This window comes from Chelon labrosus (genome assembly GCF_963514085.1).
Source record: "Chelon labrosus genome assembly, chromosome: 15".
Classification (NCBI taxonomy): Eukaryota; Metazoa; Chordata; class Actinopteri; order Mugiliformes; family Mugilidae; genus Chelon; species Chelon labrosus.
In genome coordinates this window covers 478,145-497,328 of record NC_140348.1, presented here as the reverse complement: position 1 = coordinate 497,328, position 19,184 = coordinate 478,145, and the positions used below count along the sequence as shown (strand labels likewise).

The window sequence follows — 19,184 nt, the reverse complement described above, 5'->3', positions numbered from 1 at the left end:
AAACTCATCTAGCATCCATTCTTTTTATCAAACACACATATCATCTACTCTCCTGCTCCCCACCTCTCACCACCCTCACCTATGTTTACTGCTTCAGTCTTGTGGAATCACATTCATCTACAGGGAAACTCTGGAAATTATATAATTGGCATCACTAGTGTTTTGATCAACTGACTTGAGCATGGACAATACGATGCAATCGATGCTTCCAGGTCAGTTTAGAAAACATAAAACTTGATTTTGTCTTCAGACTGCATTGAGAGTATATTTACTTAACCTATCCCATAACTGGGTAAAAACACTGACCTATAAATGTATACACAAAATGTACTACCACTGTAAATATGTGGATGAGAATTTAAATAAGACTGCAAATGCAACTAAATTTCTTTTCAACAGCAGCAATACTCTGGCAAAAAAAAATCTCCACCTGGATTTAACTAAGCAAATAGGTACGAGCCTCCAGGATAATTACTGCATGGGTGATTATCTTTCAGCTGGCAACAAGTTATTTAACCCCAACTATGTTTAATAATGAAAGTAAGAGCATTTCCACATGTGTAAGGGCATTTCCACAATGCAAAGCGAACTCATGGGACTGGGACTGAACAGCTGTGTAGCCTTAAGTAAACCACTTATCAAATCAAATTTTATTTATATGGCACTTTTCATACTTAAAAGCAATACAAAGTGCCTCACAGAGGCTAAAAACAGCAAGGACAAAAACCCAACCCACCCACCTCTGTAAAAACATGGAGAGACACAGAGACATACAGACACACACACACCCACACACACACACACAGGCTCACACTCCCTGCACACACGAGAGAGAACAGATAACAGGTAACAGATAACTCCATGTTATTAATGTTAATGGACACTACTGCACCTTACACCTTACCCTGTGTATATAATATATATTCTTCCGTCTCTATTTCTTGTACATTTGTCCATATGCTAATATGCTAATTTGTACATTTTTGCTTATACTATTTTATTTTATTTTACTAGATTTTATTTTACTTATTATTATTATTTACGGTAATCTTTCTTTTATTTGCGGTTCTTAAGAGTGTTTTTTATGTACAACTAAGCTACTGTGACCACGCAATTGCCCTTGTGGATGAATAAAGTTTACCTAAGTCTAAGAGACATGGCCGGGCACCGAGACCTGGAGCAAGGAGAAAGCCACCTTTGGGGGCCAACCACACCGAGAGGGCCTCCAGCCCACGGCTACAGGGAGCGCCGCCATAGAGACATCCCCGACCTGGTCAAACAGGAGGCCAGACACCAAGGTGCAGAGCCCTCCAGCCACCTGGGTCAGAGTCACCCACAGGACAGCACCCCCGTCAGTAGACCAGCAGCAACTCCCAGTGTGGTAGGCCCCCCTGAGGAGACACTGGGGCTAAAAACTGAGGGACTAAAACTGTAAAAATAGGATAAAAATGAACAAAATAGATAAAATGCTTTTCAGCTCATAAAATTAAAACATGTAGTTAAAGCATATAATTAAAATAGTACAGAACAGAGATTAAATATGATAAAAAGTCTGATTAAAAGGAATAAAAGAAATCAATTAAATCGATTAAAAGCCTGATTGAAAAGGTGGGTCTTGAGCCGCTTTTTAAAAACATCAACAGTCTCTGTGGTCCAGAGGTTCTCCGGCAGGCTGTTCCACAATCGGGGGCCATACTACTACAACTACAACTACCACTACTACTACTACTACTACTATTAATAATAATAATAATAATAATAATCAGTGAGGCTAACCAGAAAAATGGCTTCAATTTACTAGAGAGCATAAAGATTGGACTCTGGAGCAATGGCAGAAGGTCATGTGGTCTGATGAGTCCAGATTTACCCTGTTCCAGAGTGATGGGGGCATCAGGGTAAGAAGAGAGGCAGATGAAGTGATGCACCCATCATGCCTAGTACCTACTGTACAAGCCTGTGGGGGCAGTGCTATGATCTGGGGTTGCTGCAGTTGCTCAGGTCTAGGTTCAGCAACATTATGTGTCCAAAGAATGAGGTCAGCTGACTACCTGAATATACTGAATGACCAGGTTATATAGATTTTTTCTTCCCTGATGGCACGGGCATATTCCAAGATGATGTCAGGATTCATGGGGCTCAAATTGTGAAAGAGTGGTTCAGGGAGCATGAGACATTATTTTCACACATGGATTGGCCACCACAGAGTCCAGACCTTAACCTCACTGAGAATCTTTGGGATGTGCTGGAGAAGGCACAGTGGTCAGACTCTCCCATCATCAATACAAGATCGTGGTGAAAAATGAATGCAGTACTGAATGGAAATAAATCTGGTGACATTGCAAAAGCTTATCGAAACAATACCACAGTGAATGTGTGCTGTATTCAAAGCTAAAGGTGATCCAACTAAATGTGAGTGTGTGGCCTTTTTTTTGGTGGCAACTTTTCAGGCAGGCAGTGTAAAATATCAGTTACATACAATAAATGTTATTCCTGGCTTATTCCTGGAAATTTTGAATCTGCTCAGCAATTTATGCAGGGTTGGGGAGTAATTGCTTTTTTAAAATACAAAATATGCCCTAATGAAGAGGCTTTAGTGTACCCAAGCCTTTGAAAAGAGGTCAATCTCAACCCAACAACGCTCATTAGGAATAATGTCTTTGAGGCAGCTGTGGCTCAGTAGGTAGAGCAGTTTGTCCATGAACCAGAGGGATAGTGGTTCGATCCCAGAATGTACCACGTGCCAAAGTGAACCGCCAGTTTTTGCTAGTGTGTGCTTGTGTGAGTGAATGGGTAGATGTGTCTCTGACTGTAAAGCGCTTTGAGTACCAACAGGTAGAAAAGCACTATATCAAAACAAGGCCGTTTACCATTTACTTCCTGCACATTGGATTCTCAGAATAAGAGCTATTAATAGTTTTTGAATGTTTTAATAGCATATATTACTTCTGAGGTACAGAAATATTGCCCGCTGCCCAAACACCTACAGACGTAGGTTAGTGGACAGTTCAGGAGGCTCCGCCCTAGCAAAGCAGCCGGCCCAGATGGTCCCTGCTTTCAACTAGGACCTACCCAGTTCCAAAACCTAGACGTAACAGGGGTTCCTTTGCATTCAGTGACAGGCTGCTGTCTCTGCCCTGGTCCACTGACAGATTGAGGAGGTTGTTTGGGCCTCAGGCCGTACAGCTCTACTACACCACCCTGTGAGGACACAAGTGGACTGGTCTTATATATTTTATACATCATTTATATATCTTTATATATTCTCCATAAAATAAGCTAGATATTTGTATATAACACTTTATATCAGACATATATTTGTACTGTATATACATACAATGTACTGTATCTCATATTCACTCCAATTTTTTCTATTTTTATATATTGCGTTTATTTTATATGTACTCTTATAGATGGTTGGTTCTTGACAGGGAGGCGTTGTATAGTCTTATGGCCTGAGGGACAAACGACCTCTTCAACCTGTCCGTGGTGCAGGACATAGACAGCAGTCTGTCGCTGAACGAGCTTCTCTGCCTGACTACGGTGTCGTGTAGAGGTTTTATATTCTAATAGAGCAGTATCCCCTCAAAGAGACATCTGTTGGCTGGCTACAAACAAAGGCCAGTTATATTTTAAATGTCCACATTCAGCCTGAATGTCATGTCTGGGATAAGAGACAGACTAACCAGTTAAAGAACACCTTCTTCCCATGGGTAGTAAGATGTACACTGCTTCTTCCTTGCCTTCCTTAGCATGAAAAAGCATACTAAGTGCAGTAATATCCTGCCAAAAGCGAGGATAGTCAAATAAATTCCAGGAGGCAGAGCGAGTAACGCTGAATGCTATTTTATTTGAAACTGCGGGATGGGGATAAACATAATGTAAGATTGTTGTTCGTCTCACTGGTGACTAGAAAACAGTCACCAGTCACACTTGGTTATGCCAGTCAGAGGTCACTATATTTTTTTGTGTAACTTTGCCTAATGTGACCAGTGATGAGATATTTAGTTGTATCTCGTCATTTGAAAATATGGAAAACACTCTAGGAAAGCGTGGTCTGAGAAATTACATATATCGCAATTTGGTATGGTTTCATATTTAAAAAGCTCTCCTAGTTAATTTAATCAGTCTAAAATCTTTCATGGCTGCTGCTTCAAGATATGGTTCTCTGTATTTTTTCTTCACATTTTCACAGCAGTTCACAGCAGTTAAATTATTCTATATATTTATGTAAATAAATAAATCCATACATAGGGGAATAGTTATCTCTCAGCCACAACATTTAAGCCACTGACACAACAAGTAATTACACTGACCATCTTGTGACAATACAATGTTCAGCTGGGAAACTTCTGGACCTGGCATTCGTGCTTGATGTTACTTAGACATGTACCACCCACCTAGACCAGGCCAGGCACCCCCACCCCATAGCAATGACACTCCCCAGCAGGATGCAGCCTGACACAGGCACACACACAAAAACATGAAGAACAGCACAAGGTGTTGACCTGGCCTCCAAATTCACTAGATCCCAAACTGATCAAGTATCTGTGGGATGATCCACAGAGGCCCCTCCCCTCAACTCCAAGGACCCAAAAACCCCACTAACAACATTCTGTCGCCAGATGAGTCAGAACTGTTTTAGAGGCACAAGGGAGACCCACACAATATTAGGAAGATGGTCGTAATGTTATGCCTGATCAGTGTATACAGGGTTAAAGCGGACTGGTTCATCAGATTATCAGAGAACTTTATTTTTATGGGTTTATGAAGACAGGGAGAGTGCAACAGTGGCCTGAGGTTTTGAAAACTGGTTATTATATCCTTATTCTCTTACAGTTTGTATATTAAACTCATGGTTTAAAATCATGTTTTTTAGTCTAGGGGTGCGATTGGAGGTCTCTGCAAAGACTGTTTACTGAAGTTGATGAAGATATCAAAAGAGACTGAATGAACACATCCTCATGAGAATAATAGAAAACGCATTCCTTGGATTTCACACCCTAAGTCATGAAGCACCTGTTTCATGCATCCAATGTGATGTGGTCGTCAAAACATTAGCCAATTACACTGTGATAGATCAATGCCTGACAAGTGTGTGACAATTGTATTTAATTATTATTATTATTTATTTATTTATTTATTTTGAGGCCTAAGTTGAAAGTTTAATAAAAAATGATCTTTCTTTCTCTTTCTCTTTCAACCATGGAAACCACTCTACGAGAGATTTATTATTACCCATCTCATCGGGAGGTCTTTGGAGTGTGTCCGAGCTTTGCAATGCAGTCTGGCATCACACAGGTGTAACACCCTCACAAATCAATCAACTACAGGTGCACTGCACTAGAGTAGGGTTTGTTTTGAACTGAATGTTGTATGAGTTGCCTGTTAATTTATAGTCACATTATTTCTGTGTTTTCGCAATACATACATATGTCTGTGAAGGTTCTCAGTCATCCAGGTCATGGTTTATCCAAAAAAGGTTCAAAAAAGGCAACTGGGCTTGTACATTTGCAAATCCAAACATAAGGCTATATATTATAGGTCATGGGCTATTTTTCTAGTCTTATTAATGGGAGTAATGACAAATAAAGGCAAATAGTGCTTTGTCAATGTTGCATTTATTGTTTTTGACATGGAAATTGTTTTTACAGCTCCTTGGATTTCAGCATTTTAAAGTACAAATATTTAACTTTTACTGTTGAGAATCTCAAAATTGATCCAGTTACAACTGTTGACTTTCTGTCCATAGTGTTCGGTTTTGAAGTCAAGTGTTGTTATGGAATTGTTGATTTGATATTTACGTACCAGCCCAAAATGAAATTAAATTCTCTCACTATGCTCTCCATTTTAATGGGATTTATTTTTATATTTTTTTTATCTATAAAGAGGATTAGATGTCATTCAGACGTCACATGAATATAATCGAAACATTCTGTTTATTTTTTTGTGACAGATACACACGCATCCTCGGTCTTTAACATAATAAACTCGTTAACCCTCATGCCAGTTCTCTCTGGGGATTTATCATTACAATATTAGGGGTGGCTATTTTGACGTTGATGCAAATGACGGCTGTTGGACTGAGGGTTTTATTGAATATTCATATTTGCCAATTCCTTCGGCTGTCCAACTAGGTGAATGTAGTGCGAGCTACATGGCAGCACGCTGTAGTTACGCCTTACTGCTGCCATTGTAGAGGTGGTAGCCGGAAGCAGTAATCAGCTGATGGAGGAAACACTGTTGGTGAGCCATCTTCCCCCGGCAGACTGACACTTGGGTAGAGCGTGATCAAGAGGGGCACAATTATCTGTGGATCCCCTTATTTGGAGGCATAGACAGCTATAAAACACCAAGACCGACGTCGTCAATCGTGAAGCAAGAGATATGGAGTACTCAGTTGAATTTCTTCACCGTATCTGACTGAGGATATAGAAACTTTTCATGTCAGAGAATCATCTAACTCTGAGGACGGTAAACATAGCTTGGAGCGGGGATTAACATCGAAATATCCAAGCAAATATATGGTAGATAAATGCATAAGGTCTGAAGATATGCAGCGCAAATACGCATGTTGTCCTTATAGAGCGAAATGTGTACCGCATCGCCAGTAAATGTACACGAACAGCTGTTCAAGCTAGCTGAAGTTAGCCGATTGGGGGTTAGCGTTCTAGTGCTAGTGCAACAGCTAACGAAAGGTAGTCAAACCTAAGTAGAACGCAGGGAAATCTAACTGAACAAGCCCGTCGTCAGATTGAAAACAACATTTTATGTCCGTATAATTGTCTGTAACGGATGATGTGTGTTTGAGTTATCCTAGTTTGCAGTTATTTATAAAATGGCTATTTCAGCTAACGTCGGCTAATTGTTATTTCTCTTAGCAGCCTAGTGTATTACCATCGTTAACTGGCGCATTAAACGTGGGACAAAGGAGACATTTGTCAAAACTACCGGATCGTCTGTTTGACATCGACTAGTTTAAAACATTTTGTCGCGAGAGCAACGCCTGGATTGCTTTAATGCTACAATAGCTAATCTAGATATCTAGTGCAGTCCAGCAGGACGACGGGATGAAGAAAAACGACTTCTTGACTTCTTGACTTCTTGAAGATTACTGGCATTACTGGCATTGTTACCCCATACCGCGTTTGTGGGACTCTTTATTGTGTGTTCGTGTTCTTAGTTGCACAGTTAGTGGGTATTTTCTACTCTTAGGGTTGTTCGACACAACCATCGCTTATCTGGGGAGCTTGGCTTGTTTGCTCCCCCAGTTGTAGCAGTTATATATGCTCAAATACACGAAAGGGTCTTCTGTTCACAGGATCAGACAGTAAAGGGAGTTTCCACTTAGTGGAGTGTGTTTTAAATTCATCTTCTAGTTTAGTTTGATTGGATAATGGTAATATATGTGTGTATATTTTCCTGGAGGTTATTCAACACGCCACCCAATTTTCAGAGTTGGAATTATGTAGTTGTGTTTTAGGGCCAGGCAGAAAGAGTGAAGTAAGCTTCTCAGCTGTGATTTGGTTTCTAGTGACCTCCCATCCCCCAGTCTTGATACTCTTTGATTCTTGGACACTGTTTGTTGGGCTTCTCATTGAGTTTTTAGACCAAAGAAAATCTGTGACGTCAAGTCACAGTCATCTAAACTCTGGACCCAATCATCCGGATACATAAAGTGGATGTAATGGAACTAATGTTCGCCGAGTGGGAGGATGGGGAGAGGTTCTCTTTCGAAGACTCGGACCGGTTTGAGGAAGACTCTCTGTGCTCCTTCATCTCTGAGGCTGAGAGCCTCTGTCAGAACTGGAGGGGATGGAGGAAGCAGTCTGCTGGACCGAACTCACCTACTGTCAAGATTAAAGGTTTGAGAAGGACGCACACATACATATACAGTTACACACATTTCGAGTCTGTGTACACTGCAATGCCAGTTTAAAGCTGTGGGACTGGTATTTTCGACTTTAAATGGATTGGCAGTTTTTAAGTTTTCAATCGACTACTTCTCTAAGACTTACTTGCACTGACTCATTTAATCATTATAGCTTATGATGTTATGCAAGTGTCCAGAAAATGTGCTACAGGTGGATGCCTTTCTTGACTGGAAAACATTTTTTTGCTAGGAGCTCTGTGAAGAGCTCTTATGAGTGCAAGCAGAAAATCGATTGGTAGGGCACCTTAAATCGACCTGCAACACAAGTCACATTTTGCCCCATTTTGACTGTATTAATGCCAAATGCTTTGGTTATAAACAGACTTAATTTATAGAAATTATAATGTGCAATTTACTACTAAGGGGCGGCACAGTGGAGAGGTGGTTAGCACTGATGTCTCACAGCGAGAAGGTCCCGGGTTCGAATCCATGGGCCGACTGGGCCTTTCTGTGTGGAGTTTGCATGTTCTCCCTGTGTCTGCGTGGGTTCTCTCCGGGTACTCCGGCTTCCTCCCACCATCCAAAGACATGCTCATTAGGTTAATTGGTGATTCTAAATTGGCCGTAGGTGTGTGTGTGAATGGTTGTCTGTCTCTGTGTTAGCCCTGCGATAGACTGCCGAGGGTCCAGGGTGTACCCCGCCTCTCACCCGATGACAGCTGGGATAGGCTGCAGCAGACCCCCGCAATCCTTAACAGGAATAAGTGGGTACAGAAGATGAATGAATGAATTAATTAATTTACTACTAAGAATATGGGCAGTAGCATTACTGTAATTACAGTACAAGAACCACAGCTTAAAAATTCTGCATCCATACAGTCTAGCATGTGGTATCTGGCTAGTAAAAAAAAAAAAAAAAAAAGAAGAAAATAATACTTTCTTCTTCAAGCTGATGCTGTGTTTTTAACTAGTGTGTCATCCTTAAACTGTGCAGTGTTGACAAACTTTTGGTTCACACAACATACAGTACATATCCACACAATTCTATTCATCCACTCATTATAGGCTGAATCTAAATTGCCCTTAGTATTAGTTACCACAAAGTATGAGCACAACCTGTAATCAAAATGTGATCTTTTTAACCTTTTAAAACTTCCAAAAACTTAGTGTTCAGTGTAACATAACTTGAAATATTCCAAAAGTCAAATTTAACCTTACTCTAAAGTTTTGAAAGGAATCTACCTGTTTGGTTGCTTTCAACGTCAATCAAAACTTTAGTTTAAAGATTTTCTATTCTGTTTACAAGATAGGTTTTCTACCTAGATTAGTGGACTTGTTTTTCATCATGAAGAAAGAATTCAAATTTGCAGATTGCACATATACAGGTATTCGTAAAAATTCTCACAAAAATTTATTTGCAAAATTATTGCAAAATGCAAGTATCTGGTCATAGTCTAGGGGCTTGCTGTGCTCCTCTCAGGCTGCAATAAACTTTTTTCAATCAATTTGTTGATTCTTTTTTTTTTTTTTTCAATTTGTTGATTATTGATTTTTTCAATTAATGTATCAACTATTTTCTGAGTAGGCAACCAATTTCTTTGTTAACAACTAAAATATAACAGAACATTTCCTAATAAATGCTGTTCATACACAACAATGACATATTTGAAAATGATATCCACGAATAAAAAACATTTCACTTGAAGTTTTACCAAATGATACTTTTCTACAAAAAAAAATGTATTTATTGAGTGTAATTAGGAAATAGGTTTTTACTATATTCTGTCATTAATTAGATTACATTATTGTAATTGGAAATGCATCTGTGTTATCCTGTTGAGGGTCACCTTTCATGCTAACATTAACCTAACAGTCAGGTCTTGGTGAGAGGAAACACAGCAGAAAGAGGGAGCACATGTGAACTAATAGAAAATTCCCGGCCAGCCAGCAGGAACCCACAACCTTCTTGTCGATTAAAACCACTGCTAAGTCGCTTCCACCCACTTTACAGGTTTTTTGAGCAGAAACAAACTGCTTACTAAATAAATTTTAATAGTCCAAATATTCAGCAGCCAAACTACAGTTGGAATGGTTTGAATTTGAATGTGTATGCAACCACTTCGTCTTCTTTTTTAGTAGGGCTGAACGATTTGGGAAAATAATTATTTTTCCCCCCAATATTGCAATTGTGATTTAATATGCAATTTCTTATTTATTTTTTATTTTATCCTCTTTTTTTCCAACACATGATGAAATTATGTTACCCCGTGAAGTAGCAACGGAAGCACGGCATGCTCTGCACAATTCAGATTCAGATTCAGAAAACTTTATTTGTTCCCGGGGGGCAATTTAAGGCACAAGTGAGCAGCTTTAGCGCTGTGCAGCATCTTCTTTGTGAAACCAAAATAGTTCCACACCACCGACGTGCTGTTCCTCTTCGAGACTAAAGTCTCAGCTGTGTCAGTTTCTGACTGTTCCGTCGAGCCAGAGGCCATTGTGCAACAGATTAAAGGGCAGCATGAATGTTGATGCTGCCGAGTTCTCCACTCTTTCGCTCACGTCACGTGACCACCTTGTAATCGCTGCGGTTAGAAAATATCATATCGCGATATTATCGGACATGCAATTAATCGTTCAGCCCTATTTTTTAGGGGTTTTAGCAGTTTTGAGCTACTGATCATGTTGCTGCCCTCTGCAGGATAAATATTTTGACTACAACAAACATCTCTCAAGCGTCTGGGTTTAAAGAATTTTCTCACGAAATGTTTGGGTGATGACTTTTTAGTAAACATTGCAGCCGTTCAACATATTCTATGTATATCAATGTAGTCACGTTGTCGTCAAATTGTTGCAGCCCTCCAATCGTTTTGTTATTTGGCTTTACTAAGCCCAACAGATGTAATCTCACAGTGTTCACATAACAGTCTCAGTTTTCTCAATCTAACCTTCTGCATATCTATTGCAATCATGGACAAGTCTACCATGTAGAGCTTTACACATAATCCAGTACCAAGATTATTAACTTTCAAAGTTGCAAATTGCTTTGAAAGTTATTGTGTGCCTTGTGCTTGATAGTTCTCTTTCACCGTAAGTTGAAGAGAAGTTAATAGGGATGCACCGACTATTCGGGCACGAAGATGTGCACTGCTAAGTTTGACGTTGTTTGGATAAGAAATGTAAAATATATCGGTAAAATAGGTTTTCTCCGCTCTAATATTTCCACTAATCCTCATACACAGCACCTGTAGGCTCCCACTATAGGAATACATACTTCCGACGGGCACTGCACTAGTCTATCTATAAATCAAGAAGCGTCTGTGTGTCTGTCTGTCTGTCTGTCTGTCTGTCTGTGGCACGCATATCTCGCGAACCGTTGGCCCGGTTGATTTGAAACTGGGCAGGTGTCTCGCTACGGGCACGAAGATGTGCATTGCTAAGTTTGACGTTGTTTGGATAAGAAATGTAAAATATATCGGTAAAATAGGTTTTCCCTTGTCTAACTGATGACAGTTCTAAATTATTGCGCTGGCTCAAACGCTAGATGGTAACCATGGCAACGGAGACTCAACGTTATTTTACAGTTTATTCATCGCAACAGCAAGACAGACAAAACATGAGTGATTTTATCATCTATCTATAAATCAAGAATTTCTTTTAACTTATTTGGTGAGTTTGTGTGTGTGTGTGTGTGTGTGTGTGTGTCTGTCTGTGGCACGCATATCTCGCAAACCGTTGGCCCGATTGATTTGAAACTGGGCAGGTGTCTCGCTACGGGCACGAAGATGTTTACCAAAACCAGCCAACACAAAGACAGCTTCTTTCCCCAAGCAGTCACTCTGTTGAACACTATTTATTTTTTTGTAAATGTACATAGGCTACTGTATTTCTGATTCTGATTCTACATTTGTATTTTGTATGTTACTATGTGTATATACAAGTAAAAACACTACAATTAATGTCTTTGTGGGGAGGAGACATGGGTCACGACAATGGTCACAACTGAAAAATCTTCTTCAGCTCCCACTATAGGAATACATACTTCCGACGGGCACTGCACTAGTAGCCTAAAATACTGTAAAAATAGAACTAAAGTGTCAAAAAAGACTAAAATAAAAAATAATTTAGGCATGCTTGTTGCGAGTGTCATAAAAGCCAGATATTTTCACAGATTTTGCCTTTTTACGACTATGGTCACAGCCTGTTTAAGTTTAAATGCATTTTTTTTTATTTATTTATTTTTTTTAAATGCGGGAATCTTCGCTCGTTCCTCAGTACAGAACTGCTTCCGTTCTAAGATGTTGGTTGGTTTCCTCACAGGAACTGCTTGCTTCAGGTCTTTCCACAACATTTCTATCGGATTTAGCTTAGGACTTGGCCAGTCCACAAAATTAAATTTGTTTTTCTTTATGCATTCATATGTAGAACGACTTGTGTGCTTGGGGTTGTTGTCTTCCTGCATGACACAGCTCATAAGATTCGGCAGATGGACAGATGTCATGACATTTTCTTTTAGAATTTGCTGGTACAAGTCCAAATTCTTTGGTCTATTAATCCATCAAGTGATGTTTCATTTCCAAACATGAGCCTCTCATCTAAACTAAGCTTTCTACTTTGGTCTCATTTGTCCACAAAAAATGTCCAGGTGATGTTTAACAAACTGTTGATGGGCAGGAGTGTTCTTTTCAGAGAGCAGTGGCTTTGTCTTTTCACTCCGCCATGCACACCGTGGCTGTTCAGTATTCTTCTGATGGTGGATTTATGAACATTAATATTAGCCAATGGGAGAGAGACCTTTAATGCGTGTTTGTGTGCGTGTCTGCACTGAATACAGGTCCAAAAAGACAAGACTGCTGTATTGTTATGACAATGGCGTGTGAGAGGGGGACGGGAGGTGCACACAGTGCGTTTATTGCCTGTAAACGAGAAATTAGGACTTTGAACAAACACACACCAAATAAAGGGGAACTACTGTTTTTTTACAACCTGGACCTTATTTCTGGCATAAAATACGATCCTTTACTCACCCATATAACTTTTGTGTCATTTGTTATCCATATAGTGGGAGTGACTGGGGCACCCGAAACGCAGCCTCTAAATAACGCATCATATGTTGCGAAACTCGTTAATTTCATCAATATTTTGTTAGATATGCTAGTGCTATTCCGCGTTGAGTCCGAAGTTATCTGTTATAATCATCCAGGGTCTGTAGATTGACTTACAGATAAAGCGTTATTTAGAGGCAGCGTTTTGGTACCCCAGTCACTCCCACTATATGTGGATATATGTGGATCAAAACATCTCCCGAAGGACTACAAATGACACAAAAGTTAGATGGGTGAGTAAATGAGAGTATTTTATGCCAGAAATAAGGTCCAGGTTGTAAAAAACAGTAGTTCCCCATTAAGTCCTATCAGTAAAATATCAATCTACACAAGGCCTTACTTGTGCCATTCATTTCAGGTGCTTCTAATGTGTTTAGATTTCAGAGCAGGTTAGGGATGGGTTATAAGACACAGTTTCATTCATTTCACTTTTTTTTTTTTTTACAGTACCACGGTAGTCAATGTGCTTACAGGGTCCCACTGTCGAAAAACTAGACAAGAACTGGTCTACTGCGTTGAGTTTCACTCTGCACTCTGCAAAGGCGATGGGTCCTGCGTAGGGTCAAGGGCGACGCTGTAGCAAATTGATGCGCTAGTATAAGCCATGCATAATATCCACAGTAATGAAAGTCACACAAGTGAAAGATGGAAAAAAAAAAAAACCTGAATTATGTATTATGCTGAATTATGTGATTTAGTGCGTAGAACAGATAAAATCATTCTAGTAGGTGACTTAAACATTCATGTAGATATTGGCAGTGACAGCCTCAGCTCTTCATTTACTTAATTAAACTCAACTGGCTTTTCTCAGAATCCAAAAAAGGTTCAAAAAAGGCAACTGGACTTGTAGAGTTTTTTGAGAAGACATTTTTTTTTTATCACTTAAATTTTTATTGAGTTTTCACATGTATATAGGCAAAAAACAACAATACAGCAAACAAGGTACAAGTTAGAGTAACAATAATAACACTAACATACTGTCTGGAGATACTACTGTTCAGTCCACTGTTCCATTTAGCGTTCGTTCAGCTGGTGTCACGTCTCATGTAAATGTTCCATTTTTCCCAGTTTCTTTCAAATACGTTCTCTTTGAGTCTCAACAGGTACGTCAATTTTTCCATAACAAGGATTACCTGGACAATTTCCAACCACTGCTCCTGGTTTGGAGTATTCACACTGAGACAGTTTCTTGTGACCGCAAGTAATACTTTAGTCAAGTACAGATCTTCTTTCGTTGCAACCTTCTCAATATTCCCAAGATACATCACTGGACAAGTATTTGGGATTTCATATCCCAAAACATTTTTTACAACAGAGTTAACATTTTGCCAGTATATCCTGGAATCTTCTCCATGCTCTTGAGACTGTGCTGGAAGACACGGCAGACCTTCTGGCACTGGCACGTATGTGGGAGTCATTGGACCATCAATGATGGCAAGCCAACCTGGCCAAGATGCTGCAAAATGGGCCCCCAAGGACATAACCATAAGCTGACATGAGTACTTTGGTCTCATCTGTCCACAAAACATTTTCCCTAAAGAACCCTTTTGTGTTAATAAACATGATGACATTTTTTAGTAAGCAGGCTTAGTTGGAGGCAAAACAACCCACAGGAATACTATAGTTAACTCTGCCTAGCGGTTTGTGTTGGCTTGTCAAAAGTTTTTTGTCTTTTTTTTAATCAGAATATAGAATAGAATAGAAGCTTTACCGTTTGGCAGCATCACTTGTAGCAGCTACATGTCACAGGCGAAAGGGAAATAAAGGTAATACAAGTAATAAATATTAAGGTGCAGTAAAAATACTATATATAAATAGTCTGTATTTACACTAGTGCAAAACGTAGTGGTCCGTTTCCTGGTGTGGGAGGTTGTGTGGGTGTGGGTGTGGGTGTGGGTGTGTGTGTGGGTGTGTGTGTGGGTGTGGGTGTGGGTGGGTGGGTTGGTGGGTTGGTTGGGGGATCATGGTCCTGCAGCAGTCTTTTCACAGCCATGGATACGAAGCTGTGTTTAAGTCTGTTTGTGCGGGCTCGCATGACTCTGAGGGGCCGTCCACACGGAAACGCAAAAACGCAGAAACGCAGAAGTTTTGCATCGTTTTGGCCTTTCGTCCACACGTATCCTGTAAACGCATAGCCCTAAAACGCACTTTTCTGAAAACGGGTCCCAGGGTGGAGAAATTCGCAAACGCAACTCTTGCGTTTCTGTGTGGACGGCGAAAACGGCGAAAACGATGATGTCATCGCCACACCCCCGAGCAGGCTTCCACCTCCCGCAAGACGTCTCATAACAACATCAACAACAATGGCGGACTACATGCTAGTTTTCCTGCTGGAGACGATGTTGAGCCTATTAGGGTTACTCGGGCAAAATATCATGCTCCTGTGCCACCACGCTGAGCAAAAAAGGCGATTTGTAAACAGCACTCAAGATTTGTGCGCATGCTCCGCCTCTTCCTCTCCGTTTTTGCTGAATTTCTGAAACTGAAACAGCGCCACCTATAGGCCTGGAATATGAAGTAGCGTTTTCGGTCGTGCTGAAACGGATCTGTGTGGACGCGGATATTTCTTGAAACGATGCCCTCGAAAACGGAGAGGGAAAAGATCGTTTTCGTACGTGTGGACGTGGCCTGAGTCTACCAGAGGGAAGGCTGGAGTAGATCTCCTCTAGGCATGGAAGTGGAGAGCCAATGATCCACTGAGCAGTCTTGATGACCCGCTGCAGTTGTTTCTTCTCAGATGCAGTGCAGCTGGCATACCACAGGACACTCTCTATTGTGCAGTGATAAAAGTTTTTCAGCAGAGGTGGAGGGAGTTCTCCTCAGCATTCTCAGGAAAAAGAGACGCTGCTGGGCCTACTTGATAATGTGGCTTGTGGCCCGCTCAACTTCTTCCCCATTGATGCTCAGGCCTGAGTGCAGTGTGGTTCTCGACTTCCGGAAATCGATGATGAGTTCTTTTGTTTTCTTGGTGTTGAGGTTGAGGTGGTTGTCGCTGCGCCAGTGCTTGAACCTCCTCTCTGTATGGTGCCTCATCATCGTTGTTGATCAGCCCCACAACGGTTGTATCGTCTGCAAATTTGATGAGGGTGTTGGAGCTATGGGTGGCGACGCAGTCATGGGTGTACAGTGTGTACAAGACTGGACTCGGAACACAGCCCTGAGGAACTGCTCGAGGTTTCTTCCTGTTAAAAGGGAGTTTTTCCTTGCCACCGTTGCCTTCAGGCTTGCTCTGGGGGTTTCAGGCCGGGTTTTTGTAAAGCGTCTTGAGACGATTTGTATTGTTATTGACGCTATATAAATAAAATTGAATTGAATTGAATTGAACACCAGTATTAAGGACGATAGTGGAGGATGTGGAGGTGCTTATCCTGACATGCTGGGGTCTGTTAGTCAGGAAGTCCTTGATCCACAGACAGAGGGACGTTCCAAGTTGCAGCTGGTGCAGTTTGTTGATGAGTCGGCTGGGGCTGATGGAGTTAAATGCCGAGCTGAAGTCAACAAATAGCATCCTGATGTATGTTTGGGGGCTTTCAATATGGCTGAGAGCGGTGTGAAGGGCGATGGAGATAGCGTCGTCTGTGGATCTGTTGGACCTGTAGGCAAACTGGTGTTGGTCAAAAATGGGTGGGATGTGGGCCTTGACATGCTGTAACACCAGTCTCTCCATGCATTTCATGATCACTGGTGTCAGGGCCACAGGCCGGTAATCATTTAACCCTGTGATGGCAGAGGATTTGGGCACGGGGATTATGGTGGCAGTTTTCAGGCAGGTGGGGACTGTAGCTTGCTGCAGCGAACGGTTAAAGATGTTAGTGAATACTGCAGCAAGCTGATGGGCACATGGTTTCAGCCCCTTCCCTGGTACTCCATCCGGTCCTGGTGCTTTGCTGATGTCAATGCTGCGCAGGACTTGCAGTACCTGATGCTGTTGGATGGTGGGGGGCTGGTCGTGCTCTGATGGTGTCAGCTGTGTGTCCTCTGCCTGTCTGCTGTCCTCTTCAAAGCATGAGAAAAAGGTGTTAAGCTGGTCTGGGAGAGAAGTGTCGGTAGGGGAGGAGGTGCTGTAGCATTGTTTGTAGTCCGTAATGTGCTGGATGCCTTTCCACATGGAGCAGGGGTTGTTTTCCTTGAAGTTGTCCTCTATCTGCTTTCTGTACCTTGTTTTAGCAGCCTTGGTGCCTCTGTTCAGGTCTGCTCTGGCCTTCCTGTAGGCCTCGATGTCTTTTGACCTCAGTGCTGCATCCCTGGCCTGGAGTAGTGCTCTGATGTTAGTGTTAAACCAGGGGTTTTGGTTGGGGAATATTTTCACCTGTTTCCTTGTTGTTACATTGTCCATGCAGAAAGTGATGTATCAGAGTACAGGGGATGTGTGGAGTTCAATGTCTGGGTCCTCAAAGAGCTCCCATATGGTGTCCTCAAAACAGTCCTGCAAGGATGATGTGGCCTCCTCAGTCCAGCACTGCACTGGCTTGTACTGTGGCTTAGACCTGCAAATGAGGGGCTTGTAAGCTGGTATCAGGAACAGGGAAACATGGTCTGAGTGTGCGAGGTGAGGGGAGGGGCGGGCTTTGTAGGCTCCCGAAATGTTAGTATAGACCTGGTCTAGTGTTCTTCTCTTCCTTGTTTTAATGTCCACATTCTTGTAGAATCTGGGGTCACAGTCTTTAAATTGGTGTGATTAAAGTCTCCAGCCACAATGAAGAAGCCCTCTGGGTGTTTGTTCTGCTGCTTGCTGATGCTGTCGTGCAGCCTGCTCATAGCTATGTTAGCATTAGCACGCGGGTGGATATACACAGCAGCTACAAACACTTGAGTAATTTCCCTGGGCAGATAAAAGGGTCTGCATTTTAACAGTAAGAATTGTACGGCCTGCTAGCTCCACATCTAGGTCCGGGATGTTCTCATGCAGCCAGGTCTCCGTTATTACCATGATGCAGCTGTCTATCCGGTTGTTATTGTCCCGTAGTTTAAACTCGTCCATCTTGTTAACAAGGGAGCGGACATTGGCGAGAAAAATGCTCGGAACCACTGGTTTATGCGGAGTCGCGGTTAGCCTAGCTCTGATGCTCTGATGACGCCAGTAGCGGTTTTAGGCACGGGCGAACCGGGCAGCCGCCCGGGGCGACATTTTTCCATGACACAAGGGGGGCGGCATGAGCACTTGGAAAAAAATTAATAAAAATAAAAAATCTGCGCCGCTACATGGTTTTCTATTATCTGTCATATCTGTGTAGGGAATTGGAAAATTGTCGCCCCCTGCAGCTGCAGTCACCCCCTGCTTGTGAGAAAGGGAAAGGGGAGGGGGGCGCGGGGGACAGTTCACCTCTGGGTCTCTCCCAAATTGAACGGACGGTGGGGGTCCACTGTATAAAATGGCTAATGTCAGTCACACCTTGACTTTCTTCCATATAACGCACATTTCATTCATAATATTATAAATACAGGCCTATAAGTTCTGCACGTTTTTGTATTTATGAATTGTGTGAAATGGCCAAATAAAAATAGGTAATAGAAAACGATTATGTGGTCACCAAGGTGAATTGGTTGAGTCTTGACTTTTGGTCGTGAGTGACAGCGTTGGGGGATGGAAATCTGTTGATTGTCGAGTGTCAAATAAACGCAGAGATGGACAGAAAAAGGTCAAAGCCATCAGGTGACCAATTTAGGAAAAAAAAGAAAAGATAAAGGTATGCTATGTTCTCTGTGTGATTACAGTATCCATGACATGAATGAAGGGCTAATGTTAATTGTTGGTATACGTTTGTTAGCGCTCGGAGATGGTCTCGCCCGGGGCGTAATTCAATGTAGAACCGCCACTGGATGACGCTAATATTTTGTGAAGTATATACCCAAACTTAATCAAACTTCATATCATTGATAATAATATGATTCTGTACAAGCACCCCAACTTTTGTGACTCTTGGTGTCTAGGGGGCGCTACACAAACTACATTTCAATATCTCAAAAACTGCAATAGCTAACTTCATTAAATTTGGCATACACAATCTGTAACATATTGTGTAGATTCCCATCAAGTTGCGTGACATTATGTCAACAGGGGGTGCTACACGTGACATGCAAACATTTAACATGACTTTAAGGCCTATAACTTTTGAAGTATTCACCCACTCCTGAAATTTAGCAACTGTCATAATAATATGCTTGCGTACAATCATGGCAAGTTTCGTGAAATTCGGGCTTTAGGGGGCACT

The 19,184-nt window shown here is 41.5% G+C and overlaps 1 protein-coding gene across 2 annotated transcripts in view; it reads left to right on the top strand.

The window, feature by feature from the left end:
• The first annotated feature begins 6,195 nt into the window (after positions 1-6,195).
• zswim8 (zinc finger, SWIM-type containing 8) overlaps positions 6,196-19,184 on the top strand; it is an 81,555-nt gene continuing 68,566 nt past the window's right edge. For both annotated transcript variants that reach the window (XM_084561089.1, XM_084561090.1), the window contains exon 1: positions 6,196-7,862. In XM_084561089.1, coding sequence (XP_084417215.1) covers positions 7,685-7,862 — 178 coding nt within the window. In that variant the 5' untranslated portion in view covers positions 6,196-7,684. The remainder of the gene's footprint in view (positions 7,863-19,184) is intronic.